Source organism: Hydractinia symbiolongicarpus, chromosome 11, assembly GCF_029227915.1.
Source record: "Hydractinia symbiolongicarpus strain clone_291-10 chromosome 11, HSymV2.1, whole genome shotgun sequence".
In the NCBI taxonomy this organism is placed as follows: Eukaryota; Metazoa; Cnidaria; class Hydrozoa; order Anthoathecata; family Hydractiniidae; genus Hydractinia; species Hydractinia symbiolongicarpus.
Genome location: NC_079885.1, coordinates 10,798,184 through 10,822,439, shown reverse-complemented (window position 1 = coordinate 10,822,439; position 24,256 = coordinate 10,798,184). Strand labels below are relative to the sequence as shown.

The following is a 24,256-nucleotide window of genomic DNA, read 5'->3' as shown; positions in this document are numbered from 1 at the left end:
AAAGTACAAGTCCAACAGAGGTGATTGGCCTCTCGGTGTAACCGACTTGGAGCATCAGGACCTCTACGTGAGTACGACCCAGCACATTTCCGTGGCCTTCCCACTGTTCACCAAGTACCCCATCAAAGTCTCCACTAACCTGTTGAACGATCCCGTGAGTGTAAATTGGGAAGGGCAAGCCCTGGACTACTGGAACATCCAGGTGAATTTCGCTTGTCAGCGACAACGGCGCTGGGGATTTCTGCCAAGCACATGAGTGACTCCGTACCCCTTGTTCAATCCATCCTCAAGTTCCACGTGTACTACCACATGAGACGTATCCTAGCGAGGATGAGTGTGCCTATGACCTACGACGACGACTTTGCCCCATACAAGAACCCCTACTCCACCTCGGGGTATGTGCAAATATTGTCGTATCTTGCTACTAGGATCCCAAGCGAGTGCCAAGGTCTCAATCCTAAACTCTAACGCCGATAACTTCACGGCGAGACAGATTCTCCTGCAGAAACTCGAGGCTATGGTTCAACGTGAGGAGAACGTAGGTCAAGACATCAGCGAGTTTCAAAAGGTGCTCCAGTATGCACGGACCCCGGTGAACTTCGCCGTGATTTCCCGCGTGTACGTGATCCCCTCCAACATGGATCTCCGCATTGGACAACGTTCTGATCACGCCCTCTAACGTAGGCGTAGAGGTGGAGCTAGACCTGAATACCGAAGCCTTGGACCATGTTATCAAGCATGAGGCAGCCTTCACCACACCTCCTAGGCAGACTATCAAGTCAAAGAAAACCACGCCTCATCCTGACATCAGGGGGATGCAGCAGCCGCACCCCTTCCCAAGGAAGCCCCGAGAGACACCAGGATACCAAGGCCGCGCTGGTTACAGCAGAAGTAGGACTGATCCTCGTATACATATGGTTTAGGTAAAGGTCTAATGTGTTGATCAACAAATTAGACGTGAATCTACCTAATACTTCTCTTAGCCCCGACGTAAGCCACGACGAAAGCGGTTACGGCAGCCATGGTCATGTACAAGTGCTTTGCCGCGAATTCGACGACTCTCGCCGCAACTTTAAAGAAGAACGAGACCATGCTGCTGATGATCCCAGGTAGTCTTTCAAGCTATCTTTGCACGAAACCCTTACCACCAGTACTTCCTGCTACGGCGCTTGTGCTTCCAACTCCAGTAACCGCGAGGACTATGGTAGAAATTATTAGACCCACAGCCGAGACGATGCTCGCTTGTTTTTTGACCAAGGTTTTATCATCCCCCGCGATCTTGATCAAGGTGTCTTTGATGCTCCTGAACTGACTATGGATACTGGAGGATAGTAAACCGTGCGTTTCTACTACTGCTTCCTTTTGATCCTGGAGCCGTTCCAGATCTTTCTTCTTCGCGATGTCTTCGTTCCAGATGGCTAGCTGTTCCTCAGATACGCCAGGCTCAGTCTTTTTTGCCTCAAGGATTTTGATCTTAGCCTCTGCTTTGTCGATCTCACTGTCGTAGAGGATCATCTTACATTTCAAGTGTTGAAGTTTACCCCTTAGCGTTTGAAGTTCAAGGTTGAGCCTTCTTCTTTCACACCCCGTGATATCCCCGCCTAAGGAAGTATCTTCGATCAGGCTCTCTGTGTCATAGAGCACATTCTCGAGTAGTGGCAACATTTCGATGTCATCAGTTTTTTCATTGACATTATCCAATTCGTTAAGGAGGCTCTGAGCCATCGTCTTATTGCCCTTGTGTGGTGTAGTATAGTCGTTGAGCCCCATAGCTCGCAATCGCCCCTCACCTAGATCCCTCACTATCACGGAAGCTTTCCTAATTTCACCATTCTTTTTCGTGCGCTCTGCACCATCGTAAAGAAGTCGGTTTCTGTCGACCTCAAATAGGTTGTAGTATCTCGCGCTTGGCACCCTTAGCTCATCACCAAGAGCTTCGTAAAGGCTATCAACTTTAGATTTTACTAGCTCCTGTCTTGCCGTGAGCTGTTGCTGTCCCGTCGTAGTACCTCGTGAAGGTGTTGCAGGCGTAGTGCTGGACCCTGGAATGTCCTCAGGCCTACTAAAGTCATCATCCTGCTCTGGAATGTCTTCCTCTGGCGTAAAGTCATCTCCTTCGTATATTGGATTAATTGGCATTTATTTAACCCGCAATTCCCTACTAATAAACATGTACGGAACCAAACTTGATCCACACAAAGAATTAAAAACGATGCTGGCATTGAAAGGGAAGAAGCAGCGTGTCAAAGTCTCCCATGCCCCCAGTATGATTAATCAGAACGAAGACTTGTGCGTCGACGTACCAAACATGGGACAGAATGACGTAATTTTCCCCGGCTTTCTCAAACTCCTCTTTGACCTGGAACTTACCGGCACCAATACCAAACGCACCATCGTCAGCAACATCGGCAAGGCCCTGGTGCAGAACCTTCGCATAAACCTGAACGTCCACGAAGTGCAGAACATTAGCAATTACAATGTACTCGCAGTCTAAAAGGACTTGTGGCTTGGCCAATGTGAGCGACGGCACCATAAGAGCCCTGCAAGTTAAAGCTAGCGACCATGTAGGAAATAACGAGGAAAAAGTGATCGTGGCAGCGTATGGCAATACTTTTGCTATCCCTCTCGGCAAGATGTTTGAGTTGACGAGGGATCTGCCTTTCTATCAAGCTTGATTATACGACAGACTGCTGTTCGTACTACATTTTGCGCCCTATGGCCAAGTCATAAAAGATGCTGGTACAGCTTGCTTCTGGATCTAACCCAGCAAAGCCAGCTGATGCTGCTTACAAAATAACCAACATCGCGCTCGAATTCGACAAGGTGAACCACGAGGGGCTTAGCAGTGCCATGATGTCCAGGTACAGTCGGTCCGCTTTGCCATATGAGCGTGTGCTTCACCAGCAAGGTTGTCACGCTGAAAAAGGCTGATACTAGCTACAACTTGCAAATCGACACCCCCGCCAAGAGCTTGAATGGCATACTCCTACTATTCGTAGATCCCAGCGAAGTTAAAGCTTATGCTGGTGCAAACGAGGTGTTCTATAATCCAAAGATTGAAAATATTTCGATTACGGTGGAAGGTGATCCCAATGAGCTCTACTCACATGCCATGTTGCCCAAGGACCACCTGGAACAGATCGTGAACCTCCTCGGATCCCACGATAGCGAAGTGACGATCGGCCGGTTTTTCACGGAAAGATACGCGCTGTTCATCGACTTCAGAGCATCACCTGACGATACCCTACATGGTAGCGGGAGACCCCTGCAAAGGCTTAGTGTCGGCATCACCTTGCATATGACAAAGAAGGCTGACGATACAAGCAGGAATATCCGTTGCTATGTGTACTTGTTGCAAGATGCTCAGTTAAACATCCATGACGGGCGGTTCCACTCTGTCGAGTACTAAATGTGTCCAGCGAAACTTGTTTTGGTAGGCCTGAGGTCCACCAAAAAATTGAAGGTATAAATGAATGTACGAAATGTTAGTACCCTTTACCACTGGACAATTTTAGGATCAACAAACGTAATGGACAACTGACAAAACAATGCATAAATTGCCTTTATAGCAAGAAGGCATTACGAACGAACCAAATTCCCGCATAAAAAACGTAGATCACAGTGCAAGGAATGCGATTTTCCTGGGTACCTCTATGACCTTATTCTGAGCAGGATTCAAAAGGCCTTATGATACAGAGATAGCTTCCACAGAGTACCTCGGGTGCAATATTGTAACTTTTATGAAACACATCCAGGCCCAATTCATAGATGGTATGAATTGGGGGAACAGAGGTGAGTGGGAGTTTGACCACAAAATACCGATTTAATATCGAGAAAATGGAGAATATCACAGCGTGGAAGTGCAATTAGCAAGACTGCACTATACAAATATGCAAGCTATGTGGGTAAGCAAAAATCAAACTAAGGACAGCCACTTTATCACAGAATAAACATGACAACGATCGGCGTCCTCGTAGCGGGCGCTGCTATAAACGCATTAGCGTTTAGTGGCTCCAACTTCCTGTTTTCAGAACTGTCAGGGCACGGGGTAGAAGAGCGCAAAAGGCACGATAAAGCGATCGAACAGCTCCAAGCAGCTCAGGCTCTGTGGGTAAGAGATAGGCAGGCAAAGATCGAATGGTACAACAAGCTGCGAGAGCTGCAGCGACAAGCAGGTGATAGTTTGAAGGAGTTCGACGAAGGCATGAGAGAGTACTATATCGCCACAATAGAGAATGCCCCAAAACTCTCTAATTTTTACGTACCCTCCAAGCAACAACAAGACGGCGAGCTCACGTTTTTTCTCGGATCCTTAGCACTTCTCGGGTTTACAGCCTACAAATGGGCCTCGAGGCAACGACGCACAAGTATTTTGGCATCTAATAAAAGATGACAAAATCAGCAAAGCGCGTAGCACATACCCCCACAGAAGAGGGGGCGGAAAAACTAAGCAAAATTTAATACTCTCCAAGCAATCTTTGGACTGGGCGAAAAGCCATTAAAGTACTTGCTGAACAGAGTGGTCTCTCCAAAAAGAGTGTTACACATTGGCTGAGTCGCCAGCTATTATGGCTTCGACATATCCGAGGGCCTAAGCGCATCAATTATCCACATTTCACAATCACGAAACCAAACGAGATGCACCAATTCGACTTGCTGTACATGCCCCATAACAAACTTTATGGAAACACGTATACTCACAGGCATAGACGTGGCTTCAAGGTACAAGGTAGAGAGACCTTTGCGTACGAAAAAGGCTAGTGATGTTGCGGACATGATAAAGGATATATACAAAGCCGGGCTTTTACGATATCTAAAGGTTTTCCAGTGCGACAACGGCTCAGAGTTCAAGTCTGCCGTGAGCAAGCTTCTAGAGGGCAAAGGGGTCGAATTAAAGCGTGCAACTACCAAATACCACCACACTTTTACAGCCTTGGTTGAGTCCTACAACAAGGTGCTCGCGGAGAGGCTTTTCAAACCCCAGGATGCACAAGAGATGGTCACTGACGAACAAAGTACCACTTGGGTGAAACACTTGTACACTATCGTGAAAAGTTTGAACAATACCAAGACTGCGATGATCGGTATGAAACCTTCGAAAGCGATCAAGCTCGACGATGTCCCGCTTACGAATGACCAGCGGCCCCCAGAGGAAAAGCCTCTACCCGATGGCGGCCTCTACCTTTACCTACTGCAGCCTGGCGAAGAGCATGGTGATCAAAAAAGAGGGGAACAGACGTATAGACTCGATCGTATCGTGACTGGTACCCGTCTCCTGTACTATTTGGTTGATGGGCCTGATCGAAGCTTCGTGTCCGAAAAGCTAATGTTGATCCCAGAGGATGTTGAAGTACCTCCGGAGCATGTAAAAGAGTGGTAAATGTCTCAAGTCAGATGGCCTTTTTCATGGCTCGCCCGCTGCGGGCGAACCGGTCAGTTGATACTTATAGACGTAGTTTTTATGGCTTTGATAACCCACAAAAACATGCTTACGCCCTATTCTTCTAGTGCTGGAACACCGAGATTGTACAAATCATCGCGAGTAAGGTCGATCAGCTTGAAGTGACATCTTTTCCGCTCTACATGCCCTTCCTCTTCGAATCTATTGAAAGCATGAACACTATTGGCGTTGTCGATCACCACAATCTATTCAGCCTCAGGAAATTGATCTTTGAACCATCTCCTTTTGGTGGGAATGGAGCACCTTTGAACGCGCGCACAGTAGTATGGAAGATGATGGTATTTGTCCTCGTCAGCCGTCGTATGTTTCCGATAGATCATAATCGTATTGTCCTTCCCCGGATCTTGGGCATGTGGCACGTAGCGTTCTCGAAGCCTTGCATTTTCCAAGCTCCGTACTTCGAACTGTCTATCCTTTTCCTCCACTTCATCTTCCAACACCATTAGCTGTTTATCTCTCTCTTCCAGGTCATCTGCAAGGAGCGCCAGGGCCGTATCTTTTTCTTCGAGGGCTTTACGCTGTAGCTGCTCACGGGTTTTGGGGAACATTGTGTTGCAGCAGTATTTCTGAACCTTCTTGCCTTGGGCTGCTGGCTACCAAACACCAGCTAATACATACCCTCCTCATTGATGTAGAGGTTGTCTTTTTCGAGTCTGAAGGCCAGTTTAGCAAGTCCCCCGCTGCGGGGGACTTGCTCAGTTGCCACTTGTGAGCGTAATTTTCCCGACTACAGTGGTTGCGGATGGTATCAGATGTGTCTTTTTTGTATCCCAGTGCGCCTTGTACTACTTCTTTAGCACGAGTCCAAGGGCAACCGTTGATGGTTACGGTATGTAGCTTGGCATTGTTAAATTCAACCGCTACAAGACAATACATTTTTCTTATAAACTTTGGAACTCAACGAGCTATAGCGCCAGCCGGACTCTGCCTCATGTCTACTGCACCTCTGGAAGAAGCAATAAAAGCCTCCTTCCGTTAGCAAAACCGTGGCTGGATGAAGGGGACGGATTCCATCCTCATTAACATCTTTTTCCATAACGTCCTTATATCGTATGATCACTGTACAAGTACTACTTTTACACTGATGTTCGTGTCACTCCAAAATCCTCCAAGTCCGGGGGTGCTCAGGTCTGATCCAAAGGCAAGCATGCTTTGACTTTTTGAGTTGAGCCTTGATCCCCTCCCAGTCACTGATCATGTTCGTCTCATCGTTGATAAGCTTCATGTCCTGCACCTCGTGGGGGTACCACATGAACAACTGCTTCTTCTGTCGGCGAAGATTCTTCGGCAAGGCAGTATACGATTGAGTGAGTAGCCACAGGCTATGCCTACGATGCCTCCCACTGATAGTGAGCTCGAGCAGGGGTTGTCGACGCTTGTCCAGAGTCTCGTCAGCGATCATATCATCTACGATGAACAAAGTCTCTTCACCCGCTTGGAGCTTTGATAGTTTCTCGATCCAATAGAAGAGTTGATTCTGGGGGTCGATCAGAAAGACGTAATCATCTTTCCATAGCGAGATCTCTCCAAGTAAGTCTTGTTCCACTGGATGGTTGGACAGAGTATGATGATGTTGTGGAAATGTGCTTTGTACATGCTCTCCAGGAGGTCGTTTCACCACACGAGGTAGGTCCCGTGAAGATGGCTGTATGTGGTTGCAGCACCACACCGATAGTCGTATTTATTTCTGCGTGGCTGTGGCGAAGGCTGCTTACGTGAAATATAGTAGACACCAACTGCCACGCAGCAAACTACGGCAAGACCTCCGACACTATAGAGAAATCCAGCGCCTGGGAACTTGTGAGGACCTGCGATATGTTCCTGACCCTCTTGCGTAGTACTTTTGCCCTGGTTCTTCTGTAAGAAGGCCTTGTTCCTGCGGTTCCATTCAGTAAGTCTATTGCCAGCAGCAACACGACCCTCGTTCTTCTTGGTTAGTAGACTCGCTCATTTGTTTTAGCCGTAAAACTTGTCACAAATCACTTTTTTTTAAATCATATTCGGGCTCACCATCTTGCTCATGGTTTTCACCATCTTCCTTCGAGTAGAGCTGTGTGTGATCAATTGTATGCACGGCAATAAGCAGAGGTGCCAAAAGCTTTCCGAAAGCTGAGTACACTAGAATCCCCAAATCAGCCATACTGTCCCTGATGATGGGGTCGTCTTCGAGGTCTTGGCGTAGAGCCTCGGACTATCGAGGGGCACCACGTTGCTGACAGCTTATATATATGGTATACATGCTGATTGCATGTGCAGCCAGTGCTTTGGCCGTCTTCTCACCCTTTTCCTGGAGCTCACGTTGAACGTACTGGGCATGTATCTTGTCTATATCCGTTGCTTTGTCAATATAGGCTTCTGTGCATTTCTTCGGTAGGAGGTTCTGTTTACCTTTGCGTGCATCCTTTATCAACGACTGGTTTTTTCTCAAGGGCTTCTACCGGTGTGTCGACTTCGTCAAAATATTCTGCAATATCTCGAACCATGTTTATAAGACGTAGATAACGAAGCAAGCAAGAATCAAAACGTATGGCAGTAATATCGCGAGGAGTAATAAGGCTTCCATTTATTTGTTCTCCTTAGCCGCTAAGCGGTAATGACCCCCGGCAAGTGTTGTGATCTGGTCCGCTTGCACGATCTGCTTGTCGTCTGCCCTGTTGAGTGCCATCTTGTTCACCTCCTGGGTGTAGATTTGATGCCCCTTGTTCTGGATCAGCACCTGGCTCTTGTATATGTCAACGCCATCCTCTAGGCAGCGCTGGTAGTCTTCGAAGCTGATGGATTTCTTCGTGACACACTTCTTCACATCTTTCGCCTTGCGATCGCCGCCCTCTTTCGTGAGACTCTTGTAAGCATAGAGTTTTGCTCTCAGGGTGATGAACTCTGTCATGATTTTACCATTTAGCTCGTCTTTCATGAGACCTTTTTTGTTTTTCCCGATGGGGAAAGGTCTGCCATCATCCTTACTATAGGCACTCGTATTGAAGCGTGTCTCGACATCATCAGCAATACCACGGTAAAAATACTCCGTTCTGATGTGGTAGATGAATGAATCCGTATCCATATAGCAGATCCGCAGCTTGCTACCGTACTTAGGCTGCATGTAGTCGTAGTGGAACTCGTACATTACCATTTTCGACATTCTTAAATAGCCTGACCCATACACACCGGCTTGTTCATCTTTACCTCAGTCTTGCCCACTTCCACGCCCATGAGGTGGCTGCTGAAGTAGTTTCTACCCTTGAAGTTCGGCTTCATGACAAGCCTCGTATACTTCTCCTCGTTGGTGACCAACTGGATGTTGCGGTGGTTCCTCATATTCTCCATCGTCTTGCCGAACGCCGAGAGGTTCATGAGCGTATGGAAGTCCTTCTCGAACTCATTTTTGGCGGCCGTTCTCAACCTCGTGTTGTGATCGATGTAACCCTTCAGCCAAGGCTTCTGGTTAAACTGGATGACTCTGTATACCTTTCTTGAGCTCGATCCCGTGTTTCAGGGCTTCGTAAAGGGCTCTGATATGTACCACGTACATCCACTTGTGTTCCAAAGTTGGTATCAGTTTCTCGACCTTGTGAACCACCTTGTGCTCCGGCAGGAAGGGTAACTCGTTGTGCTTGTCGTGTAGGCTCTCCGGATAATCGATATCAACTTCCAAGATGTAGCCGTGCTTGTTGTCAGCGACGAGTTTGCTGATGCGCTTCTCGGTAAAGGTCTCAACGTTCGACACCCACTTGAATCCGTGCGTGGGTAGGTCTTGACGCATGGCCCAGCCGTAAAGGTTGTTGGCATCGAGATACTGCAAGTATGACCACTCAACCTCCGGATCGTATTGGTCCCCCATGTACTTGTTGTTGGCTGTGACATACCTGTGCACAGCTTGGGTTATGCCTCTCCGGATGCCTCTTTCAAACATCAGAAGCATGTTGGGGTCCGTGAGGAGCTCCAGCTTGATCTCTGTGTACTTGAGTGCTGCATTCCAAGCGAGACCAGGTGCACTGTAGAAGTGGGCAGGGTCGAGCTTGTAGTTCTCTAAGCACACGCTTCGAAAGCTCTCGAATACGTCAGCTAGTAGCAGGACGTCTGTAGTGAGGTACGTATCGTGGTAGTCGCCCATGGTGACCTCGGAGCCCTCTGGGGTGATACGTTTCCAGACCTTTTGAATATGGTCGTAGTCGTTGTCGGTGATCCCTTTCATATTCCATTTGCTGTAGAAGACCTCCTTGGAAGGTAGTTCCGTCTCCTCGAATCGTAGCCAGCCATCCATGTACTCGTAGGGGTAGACGCCCTTTCGAAGCATCAGCCGGAATACATCATATTTGTCCATGAATTTGGCCATGGATGGTACGTTTGCCTTCACCTGATCCATGTCTAGCTGCTTCGTGGTACTCGAGTCGCAATTTTTACACCAAAAGCTTGCCATATCGGCGTTGATCCTCTGCAATTCCAGACATGTATCCGCGCACTGCTGACATCTCATGCCTGTGGCGTTTGTGCCAATGAGGTTGCTTGCCAATTTGTCTAATGAGGATGCCATGAAGCGACAGCTGTCGATGAACCTGATCTCTATGCTCTTGTACATCTCACTATCACCGTGCTCCATGCCCCAAGGGATACCTTGATTTTTACGTTGAAGGAGATATACTTTTCGGTGTTTTCAGCAATGCAACCAATATCCTGGGTGTCGTATTTCTCCCGTAGTTCTCGGATGAATAAGTGCGCGTTGTATCCAGAGAGGTTGTGGAATATCACGGGCACGTGAATGGGGATTCTAAACTTGAGGTTGCATTGTGCGTGCGCAGCGCCTCTATAAAGGCCGTTGTAGTGACAGTGGTCTCGAACTTTGCGGTTCTCGGGGTCACTAAAGAGCTTTATGCAGATATGACATGTCTTTGCCGCTTCATGCTCTCTCTTTAACACATCTGTTAGGGGCAACATGTCCTGCTGAGGGTAGGTGCTGTATAGACGCTTTACCTCGTCCTCTAGGTGGTCGCCGAACCTCGTCACGCACTCTTCACCCCTGTAGACTGTCAGTGGGTCTGGCACGTGCCCGTATGCAAAGGTACTATACGTGCACCAGCCGCATGGTACGTGCTTGTTCAGCTTTTTCGTCCTAGTCTCCCTCGCATTCTCTTTCATCGGGATCAACAGGCTCTCGAAGTCCGGATAGATGACGAAGGGTACCTTGAACTGCTGCTGACCATCCTTATAGTAGAGCCACTTTTCCTTTTCGCTTGGCATCGTGATCTTGACCGCTTCGTTATCCCTGCAGTAGGTTTATTGCTTGTCTCGCGACTCAACCGTTGGAAATGCTTGCAAGCAGTTCAGGCAAAAGTGCATTTTTGCCGTATTCTTCGATGTCTCGCTACCCAGGAGCCGTGAGAGATTTTTGACGGCTATATAATGGATCTTCTTGTCGTCCATGAGGAGTAGCAGATTAACCTTTTTATTGCGTCCGTTGTGTGTCGATCGACGCAGGATATTGATCGTCTTCCCCGTCACGTACAAGACGTTCACCGCGATGTCGGGGTTGTTCTTCTCAAACTTGAAGATGTCCTTGATGCTTGCGGGAAACTTGATGCCCTGCCAGTTGTACTGATCTGCATAGGGTCTCAGCTTGCTGATTCTCTGTGGATTCATCCCTATCTCCTCGTGATGCAGAGCAGCTATGATACTCCACTTGAAGCACTCCTCGTCTTTATTCATGGGGTAATTATGGCCTTTTTAGTGGCTATCCACTTGGGTGCTTCGATATGCGATGAGCCCCTCGTCAGCTTGAGCTTGTGAAAGTCCACGTCGAGATGCATAATTCGACTGATCATAAAGCCGCTCTTGGGCAACGCGGGATTTTCCACTTGCGTCCTGACTTGGGCAAATATCGTATCCAGCACTTCATCCACGACGCTACCCTGGAAGACCGGTGTCATGTTGCTGTGGAAGACCTTATCCACCTCGATAAACTCGCTGGTACTCTCCCCCGGCTTTTTCCAGGGAATACAGAGGGAACACTGCACCTTCGCAGACCCCATGTCTTTAACCTGCTTCTCAACCAAGGTTTTCACGTGTGATCGCACCATCCCCAAGTATCCATCGACATCCGTACCGTCTATGCCGGGGATTCGGAAACTTCAAAAGGTCCCATGGTGAGCATGCTTATGTTCCTGGGGCGTGAAGTCTTCTTGCACCTTTTGTTCAGCAGGTTCGATGCTTTCTTGCGCCTCTTCTTCAACTTCACCCATCAGGGTCTTCCTAGCTCCATCATAAAGAGCAAGGATGCGATTTTTTGCTGATGCATATATACTTTGCACCGGCTTTCTAATACCCTCCGGCACATGGTTCACAAGCCAGTCAGACCACTCTCGCAGTTTACTCTTGACTATCGGACGAGTCCTCACCATCTCTTGGCGCTCGAAAGCATTCATGGCGTCAATTGCTGGGAGCTGAGGCTCAATCTTATTCTTAATAGGACGGGTTTTTGCCATCCCTTGGCGCTCGAATATATCCAAAGCCTCTGGTGTAAATGGTCTCGGAGCAGGAACGGGTCGTGAAGGTGCCTCCAATAAAGCAACAAGGTCGGCTTTGCGTAGCTTGGAATAGCGTGTAAGTCCACGGGTTCTCGCGATAGCGTGTAACTGTTTCACGGTGTGTTTATTCATCTTTATTATATGAATATTTGATTTCAATCAACAAATTTTCTAGCACGGTCATAACTCTATGGGACTTTCCCCTACTCGATTGCGCATGATCGAAATTTTGTTAATGTCAGCATTATTCCCCATTCCCAATGAGTCGTCATTGCGCATGCTTGAGATTTTATCGGTATTTCCGGAATTGTCGGATTTATCGGAATTGCCGGGAAAAAGTATTCGGGAATTTCCCTTGTCGTCATCGTCGTCTGCTAGAACATACATTTTACTATCTCACCTATTAAGAATTTTTTCCCTTAAGCCTACTTTTAAAAAATCTCTGGATCCGACCCTGATGTCTAGCTTTTTATGTTAAACGCAGACGTTCGTGCATATTCAATCGTGTAAGTAACGTGAACGCGTCAAACATAATTAATTCTTGAACTGTTCAGGAGAAGAGACTTAGCTGCGCTGATATATGCTCTGTGGCCGATTCGAATTTTGTTGCTAGCTTATATTTGAATACGCTTCATTTACTAAGCTCAGGTCATTTTCGTAATTTATTTATTATGTTTTGCAAAACACAACCAATAAATATGATTATGGACATGAATTTTTTAAGTGTTTTTCAGACAACAACAACAAAAATTAATTTATTAGCACCACCCTTGACTTGTTTTTAATAATTATTCTGCTATACGGACGGGTAAATGATGAATCGTTCTCCAACTTTTTTTTAATGGAAAATATTTCAACCACGTTCCCGAACAAAAGTAAACCAGGAGCAGGTTCTTTTAACACATGATAGTTAGCAGCTTGAAATAAACGTAGCAAAGAATTCGAAATGTCACCCAGAACTTGGTTAGTTCTGATATCAACGTTCTGTCGTTTACGCGAATGAGCAACATTACAGCTAAGGTATCCTCTACTATTTTTAAACAATTTATAGCTTATAAAGTTTTGAAGCTATCTTAAAAGAGCATATTTTTCTCGCCTTTTGGGAAATATAAAGAACGGGAAAAATATTTCTTATTAAAACTCATGTCGTATTTTTAACCAGCCTTAAATGTAAGTTTCTACTTTCTAAATTTTTAGTAGGTAAAAAATGTGAAAAAAATGCATGATACCATGAGATAAATTTTCGAGCAAATAAAACCGTGATAAAAGCAGCTAACTGTAAATTTAAATTTCCCAAATAGATAGTTAACAAACAACACGTAAGCAAGTTGGTCCAAATTCAAAATTTCAACTATATGAAGTGAAAAATTTTGTTAAGCCCACACTATTGACAGCAAAAATGGGCTTCACTCCGCAAAAAAGGCATCTATTGCATCCCTTTCTCTTACCATGCATGTTTTTTATCGCGTTATTGTCTACTCGTGCTTGTGAAGCATCATGTATACACTCTTTGAGCTGTCTGTAGCATACCAAGGTCAGCTGAGTGTCAAAACGTGATAAAAAGTATAAGTATTATTACAATTATTTCCATGCTCACGCATATTTTTAAGCTCAACTAACTTTCCGTTAGGGTAAAAGTGAAAAGAGTTTGAATGGAAATCCGCCTTTACATACATGTGACATGAAATTCTTCATGAAATACTTTTAATCACGTTTCGACACTCAGCTGACCTTGATATCCTACAGACAGCTTGGTTTGTCTAGTTATGACGTAAATCGGACAGTGAGGCAATTACAAATAGACCGTTTAAAATACCATGAATGACATTTATTTGAAATATGAGTGACGCATATCGCGATGTTTAATATTTTTGATATCTTAGTTTTGTTGTCGTCAAGTGTAAAAGGTAACTTCAAGCAATTAGAACTTTCAGATATGGAAAGGGTTTTTTATCCCAGAAACGTAGGCTGGAAATTAGGCTGACTTATCAAAAAAACCTGCGCTTCTGATTGATGTCACCTGGTTCTGTTTTTTCCGCGTTATGCTCCCCCGTGCTAGTGAAATATTATGACGTATAGAGCTCAACTTAGTTCTTTAGAAATTACGCAACAATAACACATGCACACAACACATAACATGCTTCTTCATCCGAACTTTTATACTTTTGACCACGTTTCGACAGTCAGCTTGGTATGCTATAGACATCGAGAATGTCTCGTTATGACGTAAATCGGACAGCGAGGCAATTACAAATGGACCGTTCGAAATAAGATTAAATTTATTCGAAATCGACATTTAATTGAAATGTGAGTTATGTATATCACGATGTTTGTTGTCGTCAGTGCAAAAGGTACTCACGATAAATGTTTGAATTTACAACAAATATTTTAGATATGGTAAGAGTGGCGTTTTGTCCCAGCAAGACAGGAAGTAAAATAGGCCTACTTATTAAAAAATGCTGCGGGTCCTTTTTCTATGACCTGCTTTTGTTTTTAAAAAAGAAAAATTCAAGACATTTATATTTTTGTGCTCGTGCGTATAGTAGACAACAGGAGAATTCGACATGTTTGTGAAGCTTGCTTGTGAAGACGTTCTTAACATTTGAAAAAACTCCCATTATGCTCCCATCATTTTATCGTAATGGTCAGACGAGAAACGAGAAGATGAATATGACCTCATTGATAATTGCATATCATCTACGTACAGAAATAAAAATGTTAAAACAAAACAAACAAAAAGAATAGCCAAATAATCACGAGTTTTTTAAATGCACAAGCAACGATGGTTTAAAAAAAATGCTTTCTTTTGGCTAAAAAAAAGAAAGAAAAGACAAACAAAATATTAAATCAGCAAGTCTTAAAAAGGAAATACCTCTAATTATTTTTACATTCTATTAACTGTTACATATTATTCATACTTTAATTAAATCTTGTGCATAATTGCAGCTAATCTGTCAGTTCAACAAAACAAATACATTACAGGAAGTGTCGTTTTTAGGATTTATCGAATCTTTCCCTTAGACTATAGAATTCATCCCAGACTGGTTTTGGTAAATCCTCTCCTAATTGGTCTTCGTAATACTTCTTTAAGTCGTCAAGCTGTTCCATCCAGTATTCTTTCGGTACAGACATTAATTCTTCCATGTCTAAGTTGCCAAGACCATCAATGTTGATGGTATCCTTTTTGGGGATGTACCCAATTGGAGTTTTCTCGGCTACATCTTTTCCCTCAAGACGATCCCAAATCCAAGCAAGAACGCGAGAGTTTTCGCCAAATCCTAAAAAAAATTGATTTAATTAATCTAATTTAATTAACGTAAGTCTTCTTAGAAGAAGAATTTAAGCTTCGAAAAATTCCTTTATAAACTGACTATATATGACTTCTTTCTCCATCGATCATTAAATTCAATCCACGTCTAAAATTTCATTTCAGTTTATTAAAATACTTAACTTATGTAACTATTGCTTACCAGGCCATAAAAATCCTCCGTTTTCATCACGTCTAAACCAGTTGACATGGTAAATCTTTGGCAACTTGTGCGTTTTGTCCTTTTCCATATCCAACCAATGTTGAAAGTATTGCCCAGCATTGTAACCGAAAAATGGTCTCATAGCAAATGGGTCGCGCATCACTGCATTGCCTTTATGTTCTGCAGCAAAGGTTGCTTCTGAGCACATGGAACTGGCAACAAAAACACCATGTTGCCAGTTGAAAGATTCAAAGATTAGCGGTACACCATGTGGGCGTCGTCCACCGAACAGGATCGCCTCAATTGGAACGCCATCTGGAGATTCCCACAATGGATCCATAACTCGACAATTCTTGGCTGGTGCACAAAATCGAGAATTTGGATGTGCTGCTTTGGTTTCACTTCCAGGGGTCCATGGTTTGCCTAACCAATCTGTAACTTTCTTGCCAGTAAGATCGACCTCATCTTCCACACCTATAACGCACAAATTTGATACATCTCTTTAAATGACATGTTCATGTGAGCGTATGTTAATACTTTAAAGAAACGTCACAGCGTAGTGAACATGGTCTTAATCTAGACGATGGTCAGTATGTGACGACGAAATTCTGGAAGCCAATGTTCGCGTATCTTAGACGGAAGTCGTTGCAGTGACCTCAATTTAATGTCAATGTAATGACAACCGTTAAAAATTTTTGTATGGTCTGATGAAGTCCTCCAATTCGGAGGTCAAAATATTACCATAAAATATATATGCTGAACGGCCATGTATATGTTTCTTTAAAGAAAAAAATTGATACATATACACCCAGCAAATTTAATGTCAGCATTATTTGCCTTGGTAAAAAAAAATTGAATCCCACAACAGTAAGGAATTAATGTCCACGCGCCAAATATAAAAAACCCTCTTCCGAATTTCTGTAACTTAGAAATTAAGTACTAAAGTAGGACAGATAATACCACACACGAATTGCACACTTCTGCATATATTTTTAAATTCCACAATATGCAACAAAGCTGCTTTGTTAAACTGTTTAGCAGCGCTACGACACTCAAGTTTTGAAATTCCTTTATAAATTTTAGCGAGTAAAATACAGAAAACATTGTATACTTGAACTTATTTGGCTGATCAGGCGCTGGTTAATGACGGCCTGCAAGTTCTTCTCTTGCAAAAACCAAATTCTTAAGGTGGAAGAAAATCGTAATCAGTTACGAAAGGTTTATTTTTAGACTAAATATTCATATTTTTTGTTATAACACACTTGTCTTGATTATGTAGCTATAATACTATCTTTTAAAAATATTCAGTTTCGACATATTATTGCACATTTAGAAACAAGTATATTTGCTGACTCAGCAAATTAAAAAATTAAACAAAATCAACTAACCTTCCCAAAAGTAACCACCATCATCAGTGGTGGCAACATTAGTAAAAACTGTGTCCTTTTGACAAGCTAACAATGCTTCAGGATTTGTGACCATTGAAGTCCCTGGACAAACACCAAAGAAACCATATTCTGGGTTAATTGCTCTCAAGTTACCCTCTTTATCAAACTTCATCCATGCAATGTCATCACCAACACATTCAGCTTTCCATCCAGGTATAGTGGGTGTGATCATTGCCATGTTTGTTTTTCCACATGCACTTGGAAATGCAGCTGCAATGTACTTCTTTTTACCTTCAGGATTGGTTAACCCTAAAATCTGAGGAGAGATAGAAAATAAATGCAAAGGAAGTGAATCTGATCTTTCTTTTATACAAAACTAGGAAAAGGGGCTTCCAGTCTTACCAACATGTGCTCAGCTAACCATCCCTCATCTCTTGCTATAACTGAAGCAATACGAAGCGCAAAACATTTTTTGCCCAATAGTGAGTTGCCACCATAACCTGACCCAAATGAAACAATTTCACGCTTGGCTGGGAAATGTGTGATTATTGTATTTTCTGGATTGCAGGGCCAATTGTATGGATCTGGTTCACATGGCAAGGGCTTTCCAACAGAATGTGAACACTTAACAAAATCACCATCACCAAGTGTTTCTAAAACTTTTGCACCCATTCGAGTCATAATTTTCATGCACATTGTAACATAAGGGGAATCTGTTAATTCAATACCAATCTTTGCAAGTGGAGAGCCAACTGGGCCCATACTGAATGGTATAAGATACATTGTGCGTCCTGAAAGTAAAAAAAAAATTGAATACCCTGTTAGGGAAATAAATGCAGAAAAAGGTTTCGAATTCTTAATTAATGTTCTGAAATTTGCAATCTTATACTTGGCTGGTTTGCATAAATTCACTTTAGACATGTGTGCCACAGATTATGACTTACCTTTCATACATCCGTCAAATAATTTTGTCAATTTTTTCTCCATTTCATCAGGATCAGCCCATTGTCCTAATCTTCCTTGTACTCCTTCTTTTGCATGTGGTATGCTTTCATGTTTATCTTTTGTACAGATAACAGTTTTTGATTCAACTCTTGCAACATCAGCAGGGTTAGTACGAACAGCAAAGCTAAAAGCACAAGATGTCAAAATTCTAAAGATGATAAAATAACAAAGCTACCTATTAATCCACAAGTTTTAGCATGACGTTCAAATTAAAAAAATATAGCATGACGTTCAAATTAAAAATTCAAACAGTTAATAACTTTTTACCCACAAAGAAATAAAAGACAACAGAAGCTATAAAACTATAGAAGTTAATTCACTATGGATTATCCTGAACAATTGTAATTATATGTGTTGTTTATAAAATAATTCAAGACGACCCTAAAATACAAAGAAAAAAGCCTGTTCTTTTTTCTTTGTATTTTGGTGCAAAAGTGCAACAAAAAGGAAACGTTCCATGGACTTATGACCTGTGTCTTTGTGATTTATATCTTTTGGTTGATTCTGTAATTTATTAATCCAAAAAGTACTTTTTAAAGTTTTATTGAAGACTCTACTACGACTCTTATTTATATATGTGAAACATAAACTACTTAATTTCTCATTAAAAAGGTATACTAGTGATTTTTCTATACCAGCTTTAAAATTATTGAAACTATTCTATAAAGCAAAAAAAACTAACCAGTTATCCATCTTTTCTAATTTATGTGCCATCCCAGCTTTAACAAGAGTATCAGTTAATATTTTTTCTTCAGCATCAGAGCCATCACAAATATGGAGGGCATCAGGTTGACAGAGCTTCACCTTTTCAGCAACAAAACTTTTCAATTTCTCGGAAAGTTTATCGAAGCTGCCATGGGTAACATTGACACCTTGTGGTAATGACGCCATTGTTCTCAAGTGGATAATACGAAACTTGAAAGGTGTTATAAAAAGTCTAAAAAAAAAATGCATGTTAATAAAGGATTAAGAGATGTGACACTGAGTCCAAACTAGGTGAATTTTCACTCTAAAACAAAAAGGAACAGATCGATATTGAGAATTGTGATTTTTGGAATTTAATTTTTTATTGAACTTCTCTGTTCCCATCTAAATCAAAATCTGAAAATCATTTCAACCTTTTTTGCAGAAAGAAATATAAAATTTATATAAAAAAAAGAATAAAGAGATAGTCAAACAAATTCGAGTATTATTCTTGTTCCATTCTATTTGTTTAGCTGTTGAGAAAAATTTCAGCTTTAAAAAAGTGGTAGCTAGACAGGTTTGACGCTCAGATCCAAAGATAAAAAGAAATTTTGAGATCATTATGTTTATCACTCTTTAGAAGTATATACTGTTACTGGTAACTTGTAATACAAAGAAAAACAATGTATATATACCTAGTACATTCTCACATAAAAGACAAAAACAAATTGTAAGAGGAAATACTAAAAAAATCCATATATGCTTCGGGACATTTTGCTAAAATTTTAGAAAGAAATAAAGTTACTAAAATGAATGATGATGATGATGAATTAACCTTTATAATATCTATGCATTGATAACATATCCCAAGTTATTGAGTCATAAGCAATAACAACAAGACGTATGATATACGTAAACCTCGCAAATAAAGTTTACAAGAAGCTGTCTATTAAATTGTGATTTTTGTTACGAAGTTAGACACCACATTTTGCTATTCAGATAAGCAATAATATTTGTTACGCACTACGCAGTTATTTTTCAAAATTGATTTGTGAGATCTTTTTGAATGGAAAATTCCTCGAAAAGTCAATTTTCGATAGGTCTATCTGGGGTGACTGACAGAAAGAAGAAAAACCACAAGCCCCACCTAAAATTTGCGAAATTCAGTAATTCAGTACCCCCTCCAAAAAAAAAAAAAAAAGGGGGAAAAGAAAGTCATTCGGTTAGAAAAAGCAAAATAAAAACAAAAAGTGTAAATCTTAATTGTTCGAAAAAAGAAATAGCTGCAGTTAAAAAAAAATTACTACCAGAATTGTCACAAACGGCAAACTTCAATAAAAAGAATCCTGTGCACTTTTGTCGCGGAAACAATTAACAACAAACGGTATCAGAAAATTTACGTTCTTTCGAAGTGTTTCCGAAACCATATTTCTCTACGTTGGCGTGTCATTAGCGTAGCGAAAAGAATTTCGTTCTTGTTATTATTTACATATGGTGGAGCGTCTTCGTTTTCCTCTGAAGTATTGTTTTAGTCTGCGAAAAAGCAGACTATTTTCCAGGCATTTGAGGAGACCCTAATTCTGCCTAGATTCACTTTTTAAAACTTCAGTGGAAACACCTTTACAAATTAAATAACGCTTTTGAACACTTATCTTTTTAAAAAAAAAACAAAAAAAAAAGTAAAAATAGTTACCAAGATGAGATTCGAACACACGACTACTCCCGTGTCGGTGCTCAGAGAGGCAAAAATTTCCATTCTCGTAGGACACATTTGCGTTGTAATACAAACTCACGAGCTTGTAACAATAATTAGAGAAATGTAAAAACAAAGATTTGTGCACATTTGAGAATGTTAGATGAGCGTTTAACATTTTTTTTTTAAAAAGAAAAGAATTTTTTTAAAAAAATTTTTGCATAATACTTGAAGAGGAAAAGTTTGCGCAGGAAAAGATTGCGGAAATAAAGATTGCAAATTCATCGTTAAAAAATAGTAAATTGTGAAACTTGCGAATTGGTGATACAATAATGAAAATGCGAAATTAAAGATGATGAATTGAAGCAATGATCTGAATTTTTTCACGAGATTGTCTGATAAATTTTTTTTTATGTTCACCTTTAAGATTTGCTCCTTTAAAAAATTCTTTGATGCACATAATTGAGGGCTTTACTTCACAACATTATGATGAAAAATATCAGACAGCATTGTGGACATCAAAAATTTTGGGGAAAAGGTTTTATGATGGGTTTTTAGGTAACAAAAGGCTAAAATTATGTAAAACTGAGAAATATTCTAGAAAGCATAATTATGAAAATTCACAATATATATTAATGTTTTATCTCATAAATGAAAATATGTATTTAGCAGGGTTTTTTTTAAATGTTATGATTCACCATATAGATAAACAAACATTAAAATTAATCCAAAACTAACAGAACAACAATCAATAAAAGTCTAACACCTACTACCAATGTCCACAATTCAGCCAAAGAGTGTCTGATATTTTTTATCATGTCCAATTAGAATATGTATTTGAATGGCTTTTGAAAAATATAAACAAACACAAGTGTGCTGCAAATCTTTGCATATCCAGTGAGCTTTGCATCTTGGATACTTTTAAAGTACACCGCTTTTGAGAGAAATTTCAATAGAATTTAATTAGATGATTCAAGAGTTCTCCTTCTTTTATACCTCCATGGTTAAAGCCGAAAAATATATGTTAAATAACTTTGCCTACAAGAAACTTTAAACAGAATTTAAAAAGTCCTTTTAGAACTAAAGTAAATAAATTTTCAGCAGACAGTGGTATTTTGAGCAAATTTCTAGTGTCAAGATATGCTAAAAGTCTTTATTAAAATTAATCAAGTTAAGGTATATATATTTATAAATATTTCAAACAATTCTTATTTTATATTACAGTAAAACATCTAAATTACTGATTTCACTTTTCTTGCTAACTATCTCTATTGACTGAGCCAGTTGAGTCTAGGATATACCATATCACCAATTTTACCAGTACCAAAATTTGTGTACTTTAAAGCACAGACAGCCTAAACATCGCTGGGGTAGGTTAAAAATGAGAAAATTTTGATTTTAATCTATTATCTTTGTTATCATTTATTTAAAACAAGCCAAACCTACATCACCTCATCCCTTTTTCTCATCAGGTCATCTTTGTTAATTATGGTAATGTTTGAACGACCACTAATAATAATAGTGGCAATGCCCAGAAAAATCTTTCTACTTTTAAACAGCCTTCGGATTTTTTGCACTGGTTAATAATAATAATATTTTTAGTGACACGCCCAGAAAAATCTCTTTAGACAACAATTACAATTCTTTCCAATGGGGGGCACTGAAGATTTGTAAATATCATTATATATATTGTGGGAGTAATAATTTTTAAACAGATCGGTTAAAAATAGTTTGTTTAATAACAATAAAAACATAGAATGAAAACTTATTAGTAAAATTATATAAGAAAAATTAGATTAAGATTAAGACCTTAGAAATTATCAAGACCTTAGAAATGTTTACTAGAAGCCTCCTTGAATTGTAACAAACTCTGCAAAGTTCTTAACTCAGAAGGAAGACTGTTCCAGAGCCTAGGTGATGAGAATTTAAAGGATCTCCTAAAAAATCTGGACCCATTTGGATGCATTGTTAACATATAGTCTGAAGCAGCGTTGTGTGTGTTTGTTGTGACTGTGACTAGATTTTACAAGTGCAACTTTTTCACTTAAATAACTTGGGGCTGTTTTATGGAAGGATTTAAAAATAGTAATGCCATGATTAAAATTTAGTAAATTCTCCAAATCAATATATGGTTTATTTATAAATGTGCTTATATTCTTGTACAACTTATCTGGTTGCCAAAAAAGCAACTGCTTTAATCATAAAATAGGTTTTTGCAATAGCTAGCTACCCGAGACAGAGATAATAAACTGATATACTTACTATCTATTCTAAGGTTTTAAACTTCAGACAAACAAAATAAAGCTTCAGATAATTTTTCGCAAAGAGAGTTCACAATCTCACCTGTAAAGATAACATAAATACAGTTTTAGAGGTTAAACTATTTAGCTAGCTACACAGAAAACTAATTTAGCTACTAACTACAACAAAGAACAACGAATAAACAACAAGAAAATGCGTTGACTTGCAAGTTTACAAAATTCTATACCTTTTCGATGTGTTTAGAAACTCGCTTGATACCGCACCTCACTTGAGTTGGGTAAAAACAATATGTTGCATTGTTTGACAAGAGTACAGTATATATAGTTTTTGTTTGAAATGTAACCCCCCTGAGCAGAATTATTAATGAGGCGTGATATTACGCACTTCGCACCGTGCAGGAAAGACCAACAAACGAAAGAACTGTAATCAAGCCATAAACAAGGGATACTTATACCTATGTAATTGAAAATATGGTGCCATTACTACAGCAGTGCTGCAGTTCAGTCTTTTTAGCAACTTGTCGAGATTGCGGAGTTTTATGATGCTGGACGATGTCCGGACGGCGTGAAACAGAAATAACAGACGGTGGACACCACGGTTCACACAGAAAAACTAAAATCGTATAGATTTTTTGTTGACTTTACCGAACGTAAAATTTTAAAAGGGACTTAGTGATAAAGGCAAAGAAAACATTTTTCTCTAAGTTAAATTTTAGAGAGATAAATTAAATTTTAACTCCCTTTATATATTGCTATTGTACACCCCCGGTTAAACTAAAATAATAATACTTTGTACACATTGTGTACAAATACATTAATTATTTATAATCCTAAAAATTCTTGAGCATGATGTTTGGCAATATCTTTCCGTTGAAGCGTGACTGTGTAAAAAATTATTCTACTTTACCTAAGAAATACATTAACTTCGTCAAAGCAAGTTACTAAATTACTAAATAGTAACCAAAAAAAAGTAGCCTAGAAAATTGTGCACAACAAAAAATGTAACATACAGAGCATTCTGTAAAGTATTCTTTTTAACGCAAAGTATTTCGTGTTTCTGTAACACTGTAACAGAACAATGCTCCCAGCAAAAGAAAAAAAGAAGCGGGTCCACTGGTAGTCGATTTATATTTTTTTGTGGTTAACTAGCCTTTACTAATTTTGATATACTCTGTCAGTCGTTTTTAGAAGGGATCACAAAGGCACTAGAGTATTAAAAGCTCCCATTGGTGCTCCCTAATGACGCCGTAGATTAGTGGTTATAGCTCTCGTACTCTGTGCGGGAGACCGGGGTTCGATTCCTCTTGACGGCGATTCAACATGGGCGAGTGAATGTTACCATAGCCCCGGGTTAACCCAAGCCATGTGAGGGAAATTGGGAAGATGGCACACTGTGTGGGCCGTTGGATGTTGCCGGGAGTTGTCTAGTAGAGCGCGGGCTCTAATTGGGTCTGCGTAGCTCAAAATGAGCATTGAATACTCTAGGACTCTCCATCTACGCCATGGCCCCTCCTGGAAATAATAGACAGGGTATATCCCTCGATATTTGTGAGGCTAGCCATGTAAAATATGCACATCTATCCCATTTAAGCTAAAGAAACCCATTTGAGGGAAATCGGTGAGATGGCTCTCCATGTGTGGCCGTTGGATGTTGCCGGGAGTTGTCTAGTAGAGAGCGGGCCCTAATTTGGTCTGCGTAACTCAAAATAAGCGTTAAATACTCTAGGACTTTACATCTAAGCCATGGCCCTGGAAATAATAGACAGGGTATATCCC

General features: G+C 40.9%; 1 protein-coding gene across 3 annotated transcripts; it reads right to left on the bottom strand.

Annotated features, from left to right (window-relative positions):
* Positions 1-14,819: 14,819 nt before the first annotated feature.
* On the bottom strand, positions 14,820-23,091 carry LOC130614363 (phosphoenolpyruvate carboxykinase, cytosolic [GTP]-like). Of its 3 annotated transcripts, none has more exons than XM_057435788.1 (7): positions 22,936-23,091; positions 18,525-18,779; positions 17,782-17,966; positions 17,240-17,628; positions 16,838-17,153; positions 15,450-15,923; positions 14,820-15,257 (listed from the first exon to the last, which is right to left on the bottom strand). In XM_057435788.1, exons 1-7 carry the CDS (start codon positions 22,959-22,961, stop codon positions 14,974-14,976), a joined length of 1,929 nt encoding a protein of 642 aa, XP_057291771.1. In that variant the 5' UTR covers positions 22,962-23,091; the 3' UTR covers positions 14,820-14,973. The 3 variants fall into 3 exon arrangements, with proteins under 3 accessions (XP_057291771.1, XP_057291772.1, XP_057291773.1); XM_057435789.1 differs by lacking the exon at positions 22,936-23,091 and adding an exon at positions 22,708-22,859; XM_057435790.1 differs by lacking the exon at positions 22,936-23,091 and adding an exon at positions 22,482-22,562.
* Positions 23,092-24,256: the final 1,165 nt, after the last annotated feature.